The 17803-nt window shown below is 46.7% G+C and overlaps 1 protein-coding gene across 5 annotated transcripts in view; it reads left to right on the top strand.

The window, feature by feature from the left end:
* The window catches only part of PRKG2 (protein kinase, cGMP-dependent, type II), a 98436-nt gene that overhangs the window by 69834 nt on the left and 10799 nt on the right, over positions 1 to 17803 (top strand). For 4 of the 5 annotated variants that reach the window (XM_015416474.1, XM_015416473.1, XM_015416472.1 and 1 more), the window contains 4 exons: positions 7387 to 7537; positions 9678 to 9814; positions 12542 to 12631; positions 17065 to 17206. In XM_015416474.1, coding sequence (XP_015271960.1) covers positions 7387 to 7537; positions 9678 to 9814; positions 12542 to 12631; positions 17065 to 17206 — 520 coding nt within the window. The remainder of the gene's footprint in view (positions 1 to 7386; positions 7538 to 9677; positions 9815 to 12541; positions 12632 to 17064; positions 17207 to 17803) is intronic. The other variant, XM_015416475.1, reaches the window with a different exon arrangement.

The raw sequence follows: 17803 nt of genomic DNA, 5'->3' as shown, positions 1-17803 counted from the left end.
CCGGGTTTGATTCCCCACTCCTCCTCTTGCACCTGGCTGGATGACCTTGGGCAAGCCATAGTTCTGATAAGAGCTGTTCTTGAAAAAGAGCAGTTTCTGTCAAGAGCTCTCTCAGCCCCACCTACCTCACAGGGTGTCTGTTGTGGGGAGGGGGAGGGAAAAGGAGTTTGTAAGCCGCTCTGAGACACCTTTGGGTACTGAAGGGCGGGGTATACATCCAATCTCTTCTTCCTCTTCTTCTTCTTCTAAGTCCATTAAAAACTCATCAAGGCTGTTACACCTCTGATTCGGTAGGGATGCCAGCCTCCAGGTGGGACGTGGGGGATCCCCTGGAATTACAGATTGGGAGGGTGGACTCTGTGGCAGTGTACCCCACAGAGGCCCCTGTCCTTCCCAGGCTCCGCCCCCAAATCTCTAGGAGTTTCCCAACCTGGATCTGGCAGCCCTTACCCCCAGGGGTCGTTTCATAGGAAAAGAGCTAGGGGAACTCATTAGCATAACTCATTAGCATATGCCACACCCCCTGACATCACCGGAAGTATGTCATGAGGCCACACACCCTGAATGCACTCGCCCACTTCGGGAGAGGGGATCAAAGTGTAATACAAGCCTCCTCCGAGACTTGATCACACCAATCTCAACTCTCTCTTGGGTCTTGATGCCTGCCAGTCATTCCCCCTGCCCTCCGCACCTCACCCGGGGGGACCGCGATCCCCCACGATCCCCCCAAATCGACCCCTGCTTACCCCCCCAACCCCCGCCAGTGGCCAGGAGGGGACCCAGCAACCCTACTGATTTGGTCTTGTGAATTTGTTATGAAGTTTTGACCTTTTGGTAAGTTTTCAGCCACTTCAGACTCGCGATCCCCCACGATCCCCCCAAATCGACCCCTGCTTACCCCCCCAACCCCTGCCAGTGGCCAAGAGGGGACGCAGCAACCCTACTGATTTGGTCTTGTGAATTTGTTATGAAGTTTTGACCTTTTGGTAAGTTTTCAGCCACTTCAGACTCCTGCAAACACACAAGCTAAGTCAACTCTTTGAAACCTTTCCAGCCTCTCAGATTTAGTGTATCTCAGAACAGTCACAATTACAGTTCTGAGAGATATTTATTTGGCAGATGCCGTCGCCTTTTCCTTTTTTTTTCCTGCTTATCCATTGTTGATGGGCAAGGTTCATTAGTTTTTTAAAGAGTTATATAAAAGAGAGAGAGAGAGAGCGGTACACTTCAAAAGTATCCAGCCATTGTCTCGTTCATAACATCTTTAGATAGATAATTCCCTTTTTTCCTTTGTTAATCTGTAGTCCACAACAGATATCATCAAGTAAAATTCTGTTCCCAATAAACAATTCATTTTTTCTCTATCCTATCTGCTATTACTATTATTAATCAATTTTATAACAATAAAATATAAAAGAAAAAAACAGGTATTTCACAGCAGTTAGTTCAAATTTCTTATATAATATCAATCTAGTCCCTTTAAGATATTCTTTCATATTTTTAGCATTGTTAGCTTTCAAAATCCCCTTTGTTTGCAAACCTAAACGTAGTAATTTATATTTTCTCCATAACATCAGCTCTCAACTTTACAGTGCCAATATACAATGCCGTCGCCTTTTCCTTTCAGTCGTATTCCAGCAGTGCCGCTCGAGAGAGAAAACGTTCTAATCCATCTATGTGTGTTTCTGTCTCTGTTGCCGTAACATGTGGCACTGCTGTCAGAATCGTCAGGCGGCTTTTTTGGGCTCCCAGATGTGTTGGCTGCAACCCTGAATCCTCCCACCTGCCTCCTGTTTCAGAGCTTCTTGCTTAGGGAGTGCTTTCTCCTTTCATTTGCCCATAGAAGAGACCAGAAGGAATACAACTGTTCTGCTCGTTCTTCAGAGAGGCTGCACGTATACAGGCATACATACATAGGCTTATCTATAGGAGCATTGCTTTTCAAGGATTCCTGATTGCCTTGGTATATCCTATGCAAGTGGGAAGGAAGGCAAGGATGGTATAGCCCGATCTCGGAAGCGAAGCAGGGTTGGCATCAAGGAAGACCCTGCAGAGGAAGGCCATGGCCAACCACCTCTGCTTCTCACTTGCCTTGAAAGCCCCTTGCTGGGGTCACCAAGGCTGAGGCTTGATGGCACTTTATGCACACAACCTACACAAGTACAGTTTGGATAGTCTGTGTGCCAGTGCACGTCTGAATACGTCTGGATAAGTCTAGAAGAATTTATTATTTATTATTATTTATTGTATTTATGAATTGCCGAGTCTCTGCTTTGGCAGGGCTCTGGGCGACGTACAGTATTCATAAAACAGAAAAAAGGTAAAACCAATTAAAACATTAATAAAACGTTCCCACAATCAGATGGCGAATAGTCAGTCCCAGTTCCAACTGCTGGCCAGTGTTCCCTCTAGGCCGAGTTAGTGTGAGCTAGCTCACAGTTTTTTAGCCTCCAGCTCACACGTTTTTGTCTTAGCTCAGGAAGGATGGCTCCAGAGCAAACTAATTTATGCAGTAGCCGAATCGCCCCCTCACAACTTCTAATGCCAGTAGCTCACAAAGTAGATGTTTTGCTCACAGGACTCCACAGCTTAGAGGGGGCATTGCTGCCGGCTACTTCACAGGCAGAGGGGAAGAGGGCGAGGCAGATGCAAACAACAGAGAAGGGCGCCAGCCAAGATGTCCTCGACCAAAAGCCTGGGGGAACATCTCCCACTTGCAGGATTGCATCAGATTCCCACCCTGATGGTGTTTGGCAGAGAGTCTCACCAAATTGGGGCCAGGACCGAAAAGGCCCTGACGTTGGTTGAGGACAGCCCGATGCCTTTGGGGCTGGGGACCACCAGCAGATTGCTGTCTGATGAGCACGACCCAAGGAGTCATACCGCTCTCCAACAAGAACCTGTATTATCCTGAGATCTGTCATGTATATTGGGCTTAAATGCAGCCCCAATGCTATCTTCCATAATGGCTCCGCTCGATACATTGTCCAGTCGCAGACAAAACCCATTTAGCCCCACTTTCTCTTACAAGCACTCTGCTTTTTAAACCGATTAGCTCTAGAAAAATGCCGGCTTCGCTAAGTATAATAGCGAGTGATACAATGCTGCATCAGTCTTTTGGGTTTGTTTTTTTTAAAAAAAGATCCTCCCTGTTTTAATGGCATATACATATAAGTATTATTGTAGGACCGGAACTGGCACTCAAGTGAGCACTGGCTTTCGGACAACCCATTTTTCCGACCTCCCCCCGCCCTGCTTTGGTTCATTATGACAAAGTCACAGAAGGCCACGAAGCGAGGCAATAGCCAGCTGACTGTTCATCAAACAAATTACCATTTCAGGCCCGAGGTATCCAAACAGAGAGGACGCAATCAATATCTAATGTCTCATGAAATGTTGCCATTAAAAAGAGGCTTTAAATAGAACCATAAGCGACATCCGTGGCTCGTCTGCATCCAGTTTTGACATTGGGGGCGGAGGAACCTTAATTTGAAAAATTCATGTTCTGTTCCAGCGGGATCATCCTTCAGATTAAGCTTTTTAACCCCCTTCCCCTTTCCTATTAATGTTGCTGAGGTTTATGAATTGCTTTTCTGTGCTAGAAGGACAGAAACTCCCCCTCTGACATATGAAGAAGCTTCAGCTTCAAGATAGATCAAGACGGGCGGCCGTGTTAGTCTGTCTGTAGCAGGAGAAAAGAGCTAGAGTCCAGTAGAACCTTAAAGACTAGCAAGATTCTGAGTAAGGTCTTTTAAAATGTTTTTTTTTTGGTTCTAATTTCTGCTTAACGTGATAGCCAGTGATAGATGGATGATTGATAGACAGACAGACAGACAAGCAAAATTTGTGGTAGGTAGGGGTGAGCTTTTGTGAGTCTCTATTCACTTTTTCACTTAAGCTCATCCCCTGCTACATTTTTTTTTTAGTCTTTTTTTAAAAAAAATAATTATTTTTATTGGGTTTTGTGCTTAATAGACACACATACACAAATCACCACAAAGATTCTTCACAATAATGTTTCACAATACTCCACATTGACAATTTAGTTAAACATATTCTTGTTTTAAATTCTTCCTAATATTTAACCAACTGACATTTCTTATTGCATCACTCACACTCCTCCATATTATTTTAGCCAATAAATCTAACCATTTTTCCATAACCATTAATTTTCTTGTCCATACATCTCTATCACCTTTAGTAAATTTCTTCCACTTTGAACACCTACACTCAACTGGAATATTCACATCATTTGCCACATCTTAATTTCTATCTCGCACTTTAGTCTTTAAGGAGCTACTGGGCTCTTGTTCTTTTCTCCTGCTTCATCGTCCAGGACCTTTAAAATGCTGCAGCTTATCCAGGCTTCCGGTCCCTTCTGAGATAGATCGAGCCTGCTGCCAAAGTTGCAGGAATGTCTTTTCCCCTGACAAAAAGCGTGGAACATCTAGTTCTGCCTCCTCATTAGGGAACCTTAATAACTGACCCAGGGCACTTTCCCAGACCCACTCAAAGGAGTAGTCATCTGTTCTTTAAAAACCGTTCCTACGGAAAAGAGGCATTGCCCTGGATGGCCCAGGCGAGCCGATCTCATCAGCTCTCGAAAGCCAAGCAGGGTTGGGCCTGGTTAGTATTTGGATGGGAGACCACCAGGGAAGATCAGGGTTGCGACACAGAGTCAGGCAATGGCAAACCATCTCTGAATGTCTCTTGCCTAAAGGTTGCCAACCTCCAGGTGATAGCTGTAGGCCTCCTGGTATTATAAGTGATCTCCAGGTGACAGAGATCAGTTCCCCGGGAGAAACTGGCTGCTTTGGAGGGTGGACTCTGTGGCGTTAGAACCCCATTGAAGTCTCTCCCCTCCCCAGACTCCACCCACCTTAGGCTCCGCCCCCAAACCTCCAGGTATTTCCCAGCTAGGGATAAGCCATCCTACTTGCCTTGAAAACCCTATGGGGGTCACCAGAAATCGGCTGTGACTTGATAGCACTTTTCCACTACCACAAAAAAAAGTGACGTGATGAATTATCGCCCTGTGTATAATTTGCCCTTTCTGACCAAGATGTTTGCGAGAGGGTGGTAGCGAACCAAATCCAGGCCTTCTGGTATAGCTCATGTGCTCCGGGCCCTTTTCAGGCTCTCTTCAGGCTGAACTAGGGGACGGGGACGGCGTTGGGGGTGGCTTTACTTGGTGATCTCAGTCTGTGCGTAGACAAAGGCCACGCCTCTTTGTTGCTCCTACTGGATTTGTCTGCTGCCTTCGATAAAAGTAAACCATGCTACCTTGTTGAAATGTTTGGAGGCAGAAGCGGGAATCAGGGGCACGTGCTTTGGATTGGTCTGAATAATTCCTTACAGACTGGACTCAAAGAGTTGCTACTGGGGACCAGTGATCATCAGTGTGGATTTGCCCTATGGGGTTCCACAGGACACAGTCTTGTCCACCACCACCACCACCCCATGCTATTCAAGCTCTGCATAAAGACCCGAGGAGCAATCATTCATCGTTTTTGTCCCGGATGCCGTCAGTATGCTGACAACACCCAGCTCTGTGTCTGTCTCTCTGTCCAAACCTTCCGGGGCTGTGGCAGAGCCACCGCTCGGCTGCTGAGGTTAAATGGCTGAGGGTGAACACATTGAAACTGAACCCACACAAGACTGAGGTAATGCTTTTGGGGAAGCCTGGGGTCTTGAAGGACATTGTGCCTCCCAGGGCTATTTTTGGGCAGGAACGCACAGGAACGGAGTTCTGGCTGGCTCCTGAGTTGGCCACGCCCAGCAGGAACTCATTAGCATAATAGGCCACACCCAACAGCAGAAACTCATTAGGATTGGCTACAGTTGGCGTGTGTGGTCTAACATGCAAAGAAGTTCCTGCTACAAAAAAAGCCCAGGGTTTTGACAACAAACAAAGTAAACGGAATAAGAAGCAAAAGGTGAGTGTGGTAACATGGGGGTGTGGCCTAATATGCTAATGAGCTGTGATGTAAGGTGTGTGGCTTAATATGCTAATGAGTCTGCTGTTGGGTGTGGCCTATTATGCTAATGAGTTCCTGCTGGGCTTTTTCTACAAAAAAAGCCCTGGTGCCTCCCACTTTTGATTGGGTTCAGCTGACCTTGGCTGATTTATGTAGAGCTAATACCGGTTCCAGCATGGCTGCTGGAGAAGCAGATTAGTGCAGCGGCAGAAAACTTCCTTCCCACTTAGTTTGGCCTGGAAGATGGCCCCCTGCCTTGATCCAGCTGATGCGAGCACCTGGATCCAGGCTGCAGTAACACTGAGGCAGCGCTACTGTAATGCACTCTATATAGGTCTCTCCCGAAAATCAGCTTGGGAAGCCAGCTTGGTGCAGAAAGCTGCCGCTCAGTTCTTATCAGGAATCACGTGGTACGTGAATATTATACCCATTCTACAATCACTCCATCGGCTGCCCATCAGTTAGGCGTTCAATGCAGAGCTAGTTTGGTGTAGTGGTTAGGAGCGCGGACTCTAATTTGGGTGATCTGGGTTTGATTCCCCACCGCTCCACATGCAGCTGCTGAGTGACCTTGGGTCAGCCACAGTTCTCGCAGAGCTGTTCACTCGGGCAGTTCTCCGAGAGCTCTCTCAGTCCCAGCTACCTCACAGGGTGTCTGTTATGGGGAGAGGAAGGGAAGGAGATTGTAAGTCACACTGAGTGAAGGGCAAAATATAAATCCAGTGTCCTCTTCCTCCTCCTCTTCTTCTCCTCCTCTTCCTCCTCACATGCAAAGCCGTTCATGACCTTGGAGCCTCATATCTGCAGGACTTCCTCTCTTCCTGTCCTCCGCCACGACAACTTCACACATCTGAATGAGGCTCTCTACAGGTCCTGCATATGGGTAGAATCAGCAACTGCCTGTATGCATGAGAGATGAGGTCCAAGGTCGTGAACAGTGCCTTTAATTGAACCCATAACTGGTATTATACATACTCTAACGTATGTTTTATTCTGCTGGTCCATGCCCATAATAAATTATGGTATTGAGGTGAAGTGTTTTCCTGGACTGACTTTCACCACCAAAAGTGTTTCTGTGGATTTTCAGGCTGCATAGAGATTCTTAGGGGATGGCGATGCTTAAACCTCCATTAAGGAAGTCAAGAAGTGTTAAAATTAAATATTTCAGTACTTTGGCTTGCTTGTTTAATTCATTGATCCTCACCATCCATTTGCATCAGTCTCACATCACACCACTTCCAGGCACAACGAGGATAAATACCAAGGGTACATGAGCATAATGTATGAGGACATCAGAAGTGCTTTTTGGAAAGCTATCAGATCGCTGCAGGAATTCTCAGTTGAATTTTCAGAGACAACAATCTGAAGAAGATGTCTTATTCTTTCTTTTTTTTTTCCTCCCATGCAGAGTTTCGTCCTCTGAACGGCTGCCCAGCGATGTCTCTTTAGAGCTGATACAGCTCAAAGAAAAAGTAACCCACTTTCCTTCTTCCAGTCCGTTTCAAAACCTGGAAATTGTCGCTACCTTGGGTGTCGGTGGTTTCGGAAGAGTTGAGCTTGTAAGCATGCACCTTTCAGACCTCCGTGTGGCTCCTGGTCTGAATGTTCTGATATAGTTATGTCAGTGTGAGCATTTTGTCCCCTTCCCCCCCCCTTTTGGGAGGGGCAATGGCTGAGTGGCAGAACATCTGCTTGGCATGCAGAAGGTCCCCGGTTAAACCCCAGCATTTCCCATCAAAAACAGGACCAGGCAGTAGGTGACGTGAAAAGACCTCTATCTGAGACCTTGGAGAGCAGCTGCCAGACTAAGGCCCCGGTCATACGAGAGGTTTTGGGCCGGGAGAGGGACGGATCGGGGGCGGAGCAAACGGGCGCGATCCCACCGCAACATCTGGGAAGCGTTGCGCACCCGTCCCCGATCCGGCCCTTCCGCCCAAAACATGGAGCAAAAATGAACCACCTACCGAGGTGGTTCTTCTGCGACGGCCGCATCAAGGCCAGCCGTGGGATCGATCCTGCCGTGGCGTCTCTATTTTGGTGCGGCTCTAATTAGCCGCACTTTGGCCAGTGTTTTTCTTGCCGTGTGGCAGGGACCTGAGTAGACAATACTGACCTTGATGGACTGAGGGTCTGATTCAGTAGAAGGCAGCTTCTTGTGTGTTCTCAGGCTTCAGCACTGTGTCTTTAAAGGCATTTTTGAACACGGAAGCCCTGTTGCGGCTCATATAGCAAACACTTCCATCCACACAATAAATGCTTCTGCCGACCACTATATTAGTATCATTCTCAAGCTACCGGTGTTGTCACCATGGGTTGTCACCATGTTAGGTGCCAAGGCAAATAAGGCCAAAATTATATGCGCACGGACGTTTGCGCCCAAAAACAAGTTATACCCTTCTAAATCCACTGAAGTCAGTGGCCTTAGAAAGTTGTAACTCAGTTTAGGATTACAGTGTAAAACTGACAAAAGTTAGGGTTGCCAGCCTCCAGGTGGTACAAGCAGACAAAAAGAGAAATACAGCAAATGCGGTTATACAAACGAATAAACAGAGTAATCTGTCGCGCTGTACAAATCAAACTAGCGACTACTGTCTTCTTATACGGTTCTACTTACAACCAGAATTAATACACATAACAAATAGTTTTGCCACCATGCATCAGTGACAACTGCACCGGTTGAAGAGTGACCTAACAGTCCTTGAAAGTACAAGTCTCTCTTCAGATTGATGTGGTCACCGGCTCATGGTGCAGAGAAGAGTTTCCAGAAGACAGCGTGCAATGGATGGCATGCTTTTAAGCTAGCCACCGTAGGCTGGTGATCAGAGCCTGATTCTTAGCTGCTTGGAACATTCTTGTAGACTTCGTAAGTCATTTTGAGTCTTGCCAGAGGTGGGTTGAGCTCTATCACTAAAGAAAAGTGGCCTGATGAAGCCCTAAGAAACGGCAAAGCAACGTTTCTACAGGCTACAGTCACCACTCTTTTGGTTTGCACTACAGCTAGTCCTGAGCTCATGCTGTCTATTGCACGCTCTTTTCTATGCCCACATCGATCTGAAGAGAGACTTGTACTTTCAAGGACTATTAGATCACTGTTCAACTGGTGCAGTTTTTATGCCTGGTGGCAAAACTATTTGTCATGTGTATTCATTTTGGTTGTAAGTAGAACTGTATAAGAAGAAAGTAGTCTCTAGTGTGATTTGCCATTGTTGCAGTGTTGGCTATCATTTCTGGTTGCTATGGAAATCAAACTACCCCTGCCACCAGACTAGTGGCTTTTGTTTGTTTGTTTTTAAACATAGCCTATTTATTCAAATCTGTGGTTACTCTGGGCTTGCAGAATCCTAAATCAGAGCTAAGACTGGCAGGTGGGAGGGAGTGGAAGGGGGAACTCACGTTTGTGTATCCTTTGTGTAGCCAGTTTGGTATAGTGGTTAAGAGCAGCAGACTCTAATCTGGAGAACCGAGTTTGAGTCCCCACTTCTCCACATGCAGCCGGTTGGGTGACCTTGGGTCGGTCACAGCTCTCTCAGAACTCTCTCAGCCCCACCTACCTCACAGGCTGTCAGTTGTGGGGAGAGGAAGGGAAGGAGATTGTAAGGCACTCCGAGACTCCTTTGGGTAGTGAAGGGCAGGGTATAAAACCAGCTCTTTGTCTTCTTCTTCTTTCTCGTCATTTTGTCTCCATCTGTGCATGCGCAGGTTAAAGTCAAGAATGAGAATACAGCTTTTGCCATGAAATGTATCAAAAAGAAGCACGTAGTGGATACCAAGCAGCAAGAGCACATTCACTCAGAAAAGAGGATTCTAGAAGAAGTCTGTTCACCGTTCATTGTGAAGTAAGGGTTTTTCTTCTTTTAAAAAAGCCTTTGCATTTTATTGTAATTGCTCGTACAGAAAGAGTTGAACGGTATTCCGGTTTGTCCACTTATCACATTTTTATCTTGCCCCTTTTCCTTCACAGGACTTGGGGGAGTGTGTATAGTCCTCGTCTACCTTAGATTGTCCTTACAACAGCCCTGTATGGTGAATGAGGCCAAGACAGCCCCTGGCCTGAGATCATGTCTGAGCAGGGCTCTGAACCTAGAGTTGCTTCCGCACAGGGACGAGTCCACATTCTGCTCTGACTGCCGCTGCAAATGGAAATATTTTGGCGGCAGCAGTGGTTCTTCTGCATGGAGACTTGCTCCCACTGTTTCCTGCCGTGCCCCTGTGGAAGCACTTAAGCCTCCTTTGGTCCTAGTCAGCGTTCCCTCCAGGGCCGTAGCCAGGATTTTCGATTTGGGGGGGGGGCACTGTGCCAGGAGCAGCGAGAGAGTAAAAGTTTTAAAAACCAACAAGAGAAAGAGAGGGATGGAGTGGGGAGCAGTTGTGCCCTGTGGCATGCCTCGCTTGCAGCCAGTCAGAGGTACAGTGCCGGTAGGCAGGGCAGGGCAATGGCTGGTCTCAGTGTGGCTGTGGCACACAAGAAAAATAAAATAAACCAACTGGACGGGAAGTCGAGAGGCCAGGGCGGTTAGTCAGGGGGCCCAGCCCCGAGATGCCCCACTGTAGCTACAGGCCTGGTTCCTTCTAAGCTGAGTTAGTGTGAGCTAGCTCACAGTTTTTTAGCCTCCGGCTCGCACATTTTTTGTCTTAGCTCAGGAAGGAGGGCTCCAGAGCAGTGTTCCCTCTAAGCTGAGTGAGTGTGAGCCAGCTCACAGTTTTTTAGCCTCCAGCTCACACATTTTTTGTCTTAGCTCAGGAAAGGTGGCTCCAGAGCAGTGTTCCCTCTAAACTGAGTTAGTGTGAGCTAGCTCACAGTTTTTTAGCCTCCAGCTCACACATTTTTGTCTTAGCTCAGGAAGGATGGCTCCAGAGCAAACTAATTTATGCAGTAGTCAAATTGCTCCCTCACAGCTTTTAAGGCCAGTAGCTCACGAAGTAGAATTTTTGCTCACAAGACTCTACTGCTTAGAGGGAACATTGCTCCAGAGCGAACTGATTGATGCAGCAGCCAAATAGCTCGCTCACAACTTTAATGCCAGTAGCTCACAAAGCACAGTTTTTGCTCGCAAGACTGCACTGCTTAGAGGGAGCCTTGGTCCCAGTCACCCACACACCACACTGGCTCTCCCATAACTCCAGTTTCCTCCTCCCTCCTCCCTCCACAAATCACCCCTCTTTGCAGTTCAGCTGGGGGTGCAGTTCCATGCGTGGAACTCCCAGGGCATGTCCGTTAGCAGGAGTTGTGGCAGACACATGGGGGGGGGACGTGTGGGGTTGCCATATACCTGGAGATTTTGGGGGGGGCGCGTGATGAGGGGGTAGGATTTGGGGGAAAGGAGGGACCTCAGCAGGATGCAGTGCCCTGATGTCCGCCTTCCAAAGCAGCCATTTTCTCCAGTGGAAACTGATCTCTTGTCATGTGGAGCTCAACTGTAATACCGGGAGGTCTCCAGGCCCCACCTGGAGGTTGGCAGCCCTAGGGACATGGGGATTTTTTAACTTGGGAAACAGTCCATATGCCGAATATGTTGGATCCTGGTCAAGTACAAGGAAAGTTTAAGGCCTGATTTAAATGCCATGCCGGTGAGACAAAGGACCTCACCCATGGGATTTTGGGCTTGTTCACACATGAAGCCGCCTTATACTGAATCAGACCCTTGGTCCATCAAGGTGAGTACTGTCTACTCAGACTGGCAGCAGCTCTCCAGGGTCTCAGGCAGAGGTCTTTCACATCATTTACTGCCTGGTCCTTTTTAACTGGAGATGCCGGGGATTGAACCTGGGACCTTCTGCATGCAAAGCCAAGGCTCTTCCACTGAGCCACAGAACCCTTGCAGTGTGTCTCATTTGAACTGGGCTCTGCCCCTGCCAAGCAGCTATATGGCATATATAGGTACCATGGTCTGTAGTCCAGTTTAAATGCGCTGGCTGCCGTGTAAGTGAAAAGACCTACAGGAAAGTGTTGCATCATGTTCAAATCAAGCCTTCATGCTTTTCCACATTTTTATTTTACTTGCTGTTAAATTCCTTTTTCATCAGGTCTTTTTTTCCTGTTTTGCTCCCTCTAGTGGTCGATTCGGTATCGAACAGCTTTATTTCCTGCTTATCTCCCTACCAGGAGATAAACTGGAAATAAAGCTAGATTCAGGTGGGTAGGTGTGTTGGTCTGAAGCAGCAGAACAAAATTTGAGTCCAGTGGGGCACCTTTAAGACCAACAAAGTTTAATTCAAGGTATCAGCTTTCGTGTGCATGCACACTTCGTCAGATACAGACACGTGTAAGCATGTATCATGAATAAAATTTTGTTGGACTTAAAGGAGCCACTGGACTCAAATGTTGTTTTGGAAACAAAGGTGTTTGATATCAAATTGACCCTGAGAGGGAGCAAAACGTGTGCGGAGCAGGAAGAAAACCCCCGAAGAAATAGGAACTTAACAGTGAGTAAAATGTCAATGCGGAAGAGCCCTTAGCCAGGAAAAAAAATCCCTTGCTGGAGACACATCCTAGAAGGCTTTTTAAAAAAATAAAATAAAGCAGAATGGTTGAGATTTTGTGTTCTTGTTCCCCTTTGCTGCAGGTTGTACCGCACTTTCAAAGACAACAAATACGTTTACATGCTCTTGGAAGCCTGTCTGGGAGGCGAACTCTGGAGTATCCTGCGGGACAGGTAACATCAGACCTTTTCCCATTCCGCCTCTGGCATTTTCTGTATGAAGATTACAACCGCTAAAGATGTCTTTTAATCCAAAGACACAGCTCTTAAGGCCCGTGTCATATTAGATTGGTCTGACGCATGAGAGATTGTCTAGAGAGGACAGATTTTCAGAAGCTTGAAGGTCAGTTTGGCAGAGCTGTTCTGCTTCTCAAATGCAAACTTTTTGCTTTTTTTAAAAAAATGTGGTCTGTGGTCAGAAATGTTTCTCAGGCAATACTTCAGAACTCTTTAAAGGTGGAAATGAGCCTCTAGGAAGGGTGGTTTTTCTTTCTCGGCATGCTTGATTTATTATCTTGCACATTTTCTCTAGATATCCTATTGATTATCCTTCTTGCTGCTCTTTCCTGTGCCAGAGATAGGATGTGCTTGGGGAACCGGAGTGGGGATTGGGTGTATGGGCGCTCCACTAATTTTAGCATCTCCACTGTATAAGTCAGAAGGGCTACAATGGAATTAGCCAGAATAGAAGAAGAGGTTGCAGTCTGAATAGCCCTGACTAGCCCAGCCTCATTAGAACTTGGAAGTTCAGCAGGGTTGGTGCTGGTTAGTACTTGGATGGGAGACCACCAAGGAAGACTGGGGTTGCTATGTGGAGGAAGGCAATGGCAAACCACCTCTGCTCATCTCTGGGCTTGAAAACCCCATGAGAGGTTGCTGTACGTCAGTTGTGACTTCACAGCACACGATTATGATTGCACTGACTTGGATCGCCCAGGTTAGCTCAGTCTCATCAGATCTCGGAAACTAAGGAGGGTTGGCCCTGGTTATTACTTGGATGGGAGACCACCAGAGATGTGCAGAGCCAGGCAATGGTAAAGTACCTCTGCTCATCTCTTGCCTTGAAAAGCCCATGCGGGTTTTCATAAGCCAGTTGTGACTTGATGGCACACGATTATTATTATCCTGACTTCGATAGTCCAGGCTAGAGATCTCAGAAGCTAAGCAGAGTCAGTCCTATTTAGTGTCTGGATGGAAGACCAGCAAGAAAGACTGGGGTTGCTACAGAGACGTGGGAAATGGCGAACCATCACTGTTCATCTCTTGCGTGGAAAACCCCATGAGGCATCGCCATAAGTTGGCTGCAGCTGGGCAGCTAAAAATAAAAGAACAGACTTTAGAGCCTTTACAGGCTTTCTTCTTATCTTTTCCCAACCTCAGCGTGTTTGGGGTTTGTACCAGACAGCCCCCAAGTCTGAAAGTCCTGTTGTTGAATGTAGAGTCAGTGAACATTAATGCATCTTCCATCCAGGGTTTAATACTGGGCTGACCTTGCATGCATTTTTGAGATCTGGACGGACGAAAGGGGTAGAGTTGGTCTGTCTCAACTCTCAAGAACACAGTCCATGCAATAACTGTATTAGGACCAACCCAATGGCACATAACGACGTGTAAACTTTTAGAGTTCCCCTGGGCAATTCCTCAGGCCAGATGCTAAAAATGAGGGGGGGAAGCCAATTTTTATTCTTCAGCTCATGGTGTTAAAAAAACCAAAACCTTGCGCACCGTTACGTGTCATTGGGTTGGTCCCAATAAAGGTATCATATGAATTGTGTTCTTGTCTTTTTGGCTTTTTAGCTTTGGTCCAACATGGCTGTAAACATTTTGTTTCAAGTGTGCCTCCTAGTTTTCCCAGTACAATAGCAGGCTCAACCCGATGTCCTGGAATGGGAGTGGGGGGGTGGTGGTCTTGCCATGGTCTTATTGTAAGTACTTCACCATAACTGGACAGCTTGTTACCACGGTTATCAAGTCCGGGTTAGTAAATTCTGGGAGATTTGGGGAGTGGAACCCAGAGAGAGACATCAGCAGGGTACGGTACCCATAGATTCTGACCTTCAAGGCAGCCATTTTCTCTGAGGAGACTAGAATTTCCACAGGTTAGCCGGCTGCCTGTTTTGAAAAGACTTCACAGAGCGGAGCTCACTGAATTGTCAAATGGAAGATTTACGAGATCCCTCTGCTGCGGAATTTGCCCTGTAGAAGAGTGGGAACAGGTTTTCGAGCTGTCCCGTTGGCTATTAAAATAAGTGGAGAAAGAATGTGTCTTTGCTTACAGCACAAATAGGAGGGATGTCACCTAGAACTTTGAACGGATGAAGACATTGAAAATTGGATGTTCAGAGTCACTATATGGACTGGTATTCAACCTAAGCACTTTATTCAGTATAGACAAATTACATGTTCTGTACAATTCTTTGGTATCTCTTCTTGTTAAAGATCTTTATAGGGTCTAAGTAATATAAGAGATTTGCATCGAAATTGACATAAAATACGTTCTTAGTAACTACATCATAGTTGTTTGTATTGGTTGATCAGCAACTGGAGGTTGGCGACCCTATGTGTTGCTTATTCACCAAAGTGAGGATTTATTTCTGATGCTGGACTCCCTGACTCTGGATTCTGATACCCACCGTCTAATGGTTTCTCTGCTGGAATCGGCTGAGTTGGTCTTGGTCTTTGCATGGGTGCCGGAGGCCCCCAGACTTCTGGCCCTGGAAGACTTCAATGTCCATGTAAGCCTAGCAGGATCCAACCATATCAGGTTGGAAGGGGACCTCCAGGGTCATCTAGTCCAACCCCCTTGCACAATGCAGGAAATTCACAAATACCTCCTTCCCCATTCCCACAAGATGACAAGAAACCTCCAGGATCTCCAGCCAAACTGGCCTGGAGAAAAACCTTCCATCTTGGAGCCACCATGCTAAGATGGATGTTTTATCAAGATGTGAATTCTATGTGAATTCAGTGGGGCTTGGCTTTATTTAATTCATTTGGTACATTCGGTCCTCCTCCTTCATCCAGGGTGCCCAAGGCAGCTTTCCAATTTAATGTGCTTCAATACCATCTTATAAAAAATACCATTAATTTTTTTTTGCAGCCTTTATCAAATTCTCTTTTCTGTTACAAAGATTATTGTCCTTCATGATTGATTTTACTCAATGTCATAACTGTAGGACGGTTCACTTAAAGTCGGGCAGAAACGGATATGACAAGGAGGCTTTGGAATTCCAAGTGCAGAGAGATGTTGCTGATCAGGCCAGTGATGAGTTGGCTGTATAAAATCAGGCAATTTTACTCAAGGGACATTTAGAACAGAAATGTTAAGGGTAGAGAGACAACGGAAGAGAAATGGGATTGTTTTACTTACTATCGGAATAATCAATTGATCAGGCCAGTGATGAGTTGGCTGTATAAAATCAGGCAATTTTACTCAGGGGACATTTAGAACAGAAATGTTAAGGGTAGAGAGACAACGGAAGAGAAATGGGCTTGTTTTACTTACTATCAGAATAATCAATACGATAGAAAAGTTGTTCGTAGTATTTTTTTTCCTATTTGGTGATAGGAATGTTTGATTGAATATTCATTTAAATATTCTAGATCCAAACTCCTGTGAGTGGAAGGAATTTGGGAAAGTGAGGTCTCTCCCATTGCTGCAGGTTCAGGGAGGCTCCTGTATAATATGCCTTGTGGCATGCAATAAGGAGGGCTGCGATAAGAGGGGGGCTGCGATAAGGAGAAGGAATTGGGCTTGTGCAAACAGAACAGCCTCCACTGGTAGATCAAAGCCCTGTAGGGTTGCCAACTTCCAGGTGAGGCCTGGGGACTCCTCAGAATTACAACTGACCTCCAGACTACAGAGATCCGTTTCCCTGAAGAAAATGGCTGCTTTTGTGGGTGGACTCTATGGCATTATACTCCACTGAGTTCCCTCCCCTACCAAACCCTGCCCCCTAGGCCACACCCACACCCCCAAATCTTTAGGAATTTCCCAATCTGGAGCTGAGTGTGTGTTACGTGCTGCCAAGCTGCTTCTGACTTCCAGCAACCCTATGAATGAATGTCCTCCAAAACGCCCTGTCATTCACAGCCCTGCTCAGGTCTTGCAAAGCGAGGGCCGCAATCCATCTCATGGTGCGTCTCCCTCTCTTCCTACTGCCTCCGAGTTTTCCTAGCATCGTTACCTTTTCCAGTTAAGTTTTCTCTTTTCATGATGTGACCAAAGCATGATAACCTAAAACTTTGTGTAAGGGAAGCAATTGTGTGTACTTTTGCCAACCTCCAGATGGGGTCTGGATAGGGTTGCCGCCCCCCCCCCCCGGCCACTAGTGGGGGGGGGGGAGTTCAGGGTTGCCAGATCCAGGTTGGGGAAACTTTTGGCGATTTGGGGTTGGAGCCTGGGGAGGACCGGGACCTCACTGGGGTATAATGCCACAGAGTCCACCCTCCAAAGCAGCCATTTTCTCCAGGGGAACTGATCTCTGTAGTCTGGAGATGAGCGGTAATTCTTGGATATCTCCAAGCCCCACCTGGAGGTTGGCAACACTGCTTGTATCTGTCTTTATTTGGAGAGATAAAAACCAAAACGGGTTACTCTGTTTTAGAGGCAGTTTTGATGAAACCACTACAAAGTTCTGCGTCGGGTGTGTGACGGAAGCCATAGAATATTTGCATCGCATCAGTGTTATCTACAGGGACCTGAAGCCGGAAAATTTAATTCTGGATGCCCAAGGCTATATAAAACTGGTAAGTTTAAAAATCAAAACAAAATGAAAAAAACTGTTTGTATAGCCCTGCAGCAGAGAGAGTCTTGTTTTGCATCCGGTGCTACATCCACCAAAGGGGAATTGGAGAGCATTTAATTCTGGGAGTCCCAGCACACTGAAACCCAGATTGCTGTTTCCCTTGTGGATTAGGAAGAAATGTTTGTGTCAAAGGATCCGTCTTCCCCGAATATATTGATTCCATCCCCACGCATCTCACAGTTGGTCCCCGTTGCTATGATTTTCGTTTGCACTGTGTTTCTGTAAATCATTTGCCTGTGCAAAATCATAATGTGGGAATGAATTACTCTAGACTGGTCTGTGAAGGGAATGATGTCTGTGGAAGGTGGGAGGGATGGGGCTAGGGTTGTCAGGCCTGGGTTGGAAAATACCTGGAGACTTTGGGGGTGGAGCCTGGAGAGGGCGGGGTTTGGGGAGGGGAGGGGCCTCAGCATGGTACAATGCCACAGAGCCCACCCTCTGAAGCAGCCATTTTCTCCAGGGGAGCTGATCTCTGTCAGCTGGAGATCAGCTGTAAAAGCGGGAGATCTCCAGGCCCCACCTGGAGGCTGGCAACCCT

The sequence above is a fragment of the Gekko japonicus genome, unplaced genomic scaffold, assembly GCF_001447785.1.
Source record: "Gekko japonicus isolate JY-2015 unplaced genomic scaffold, Gekko_japonicus_V1.1 scaffold2210, whole genome shotgun sequence".
Lineage (NCBI taxonomy): Eukaryota > Metazoa > Chordata > Lepidosauria > Squamata > Gekkonidae > Gekko > Gekko japonicus.
This window is presented reverse-complemented; position numbering and strand designations above follow the sequence as displayed.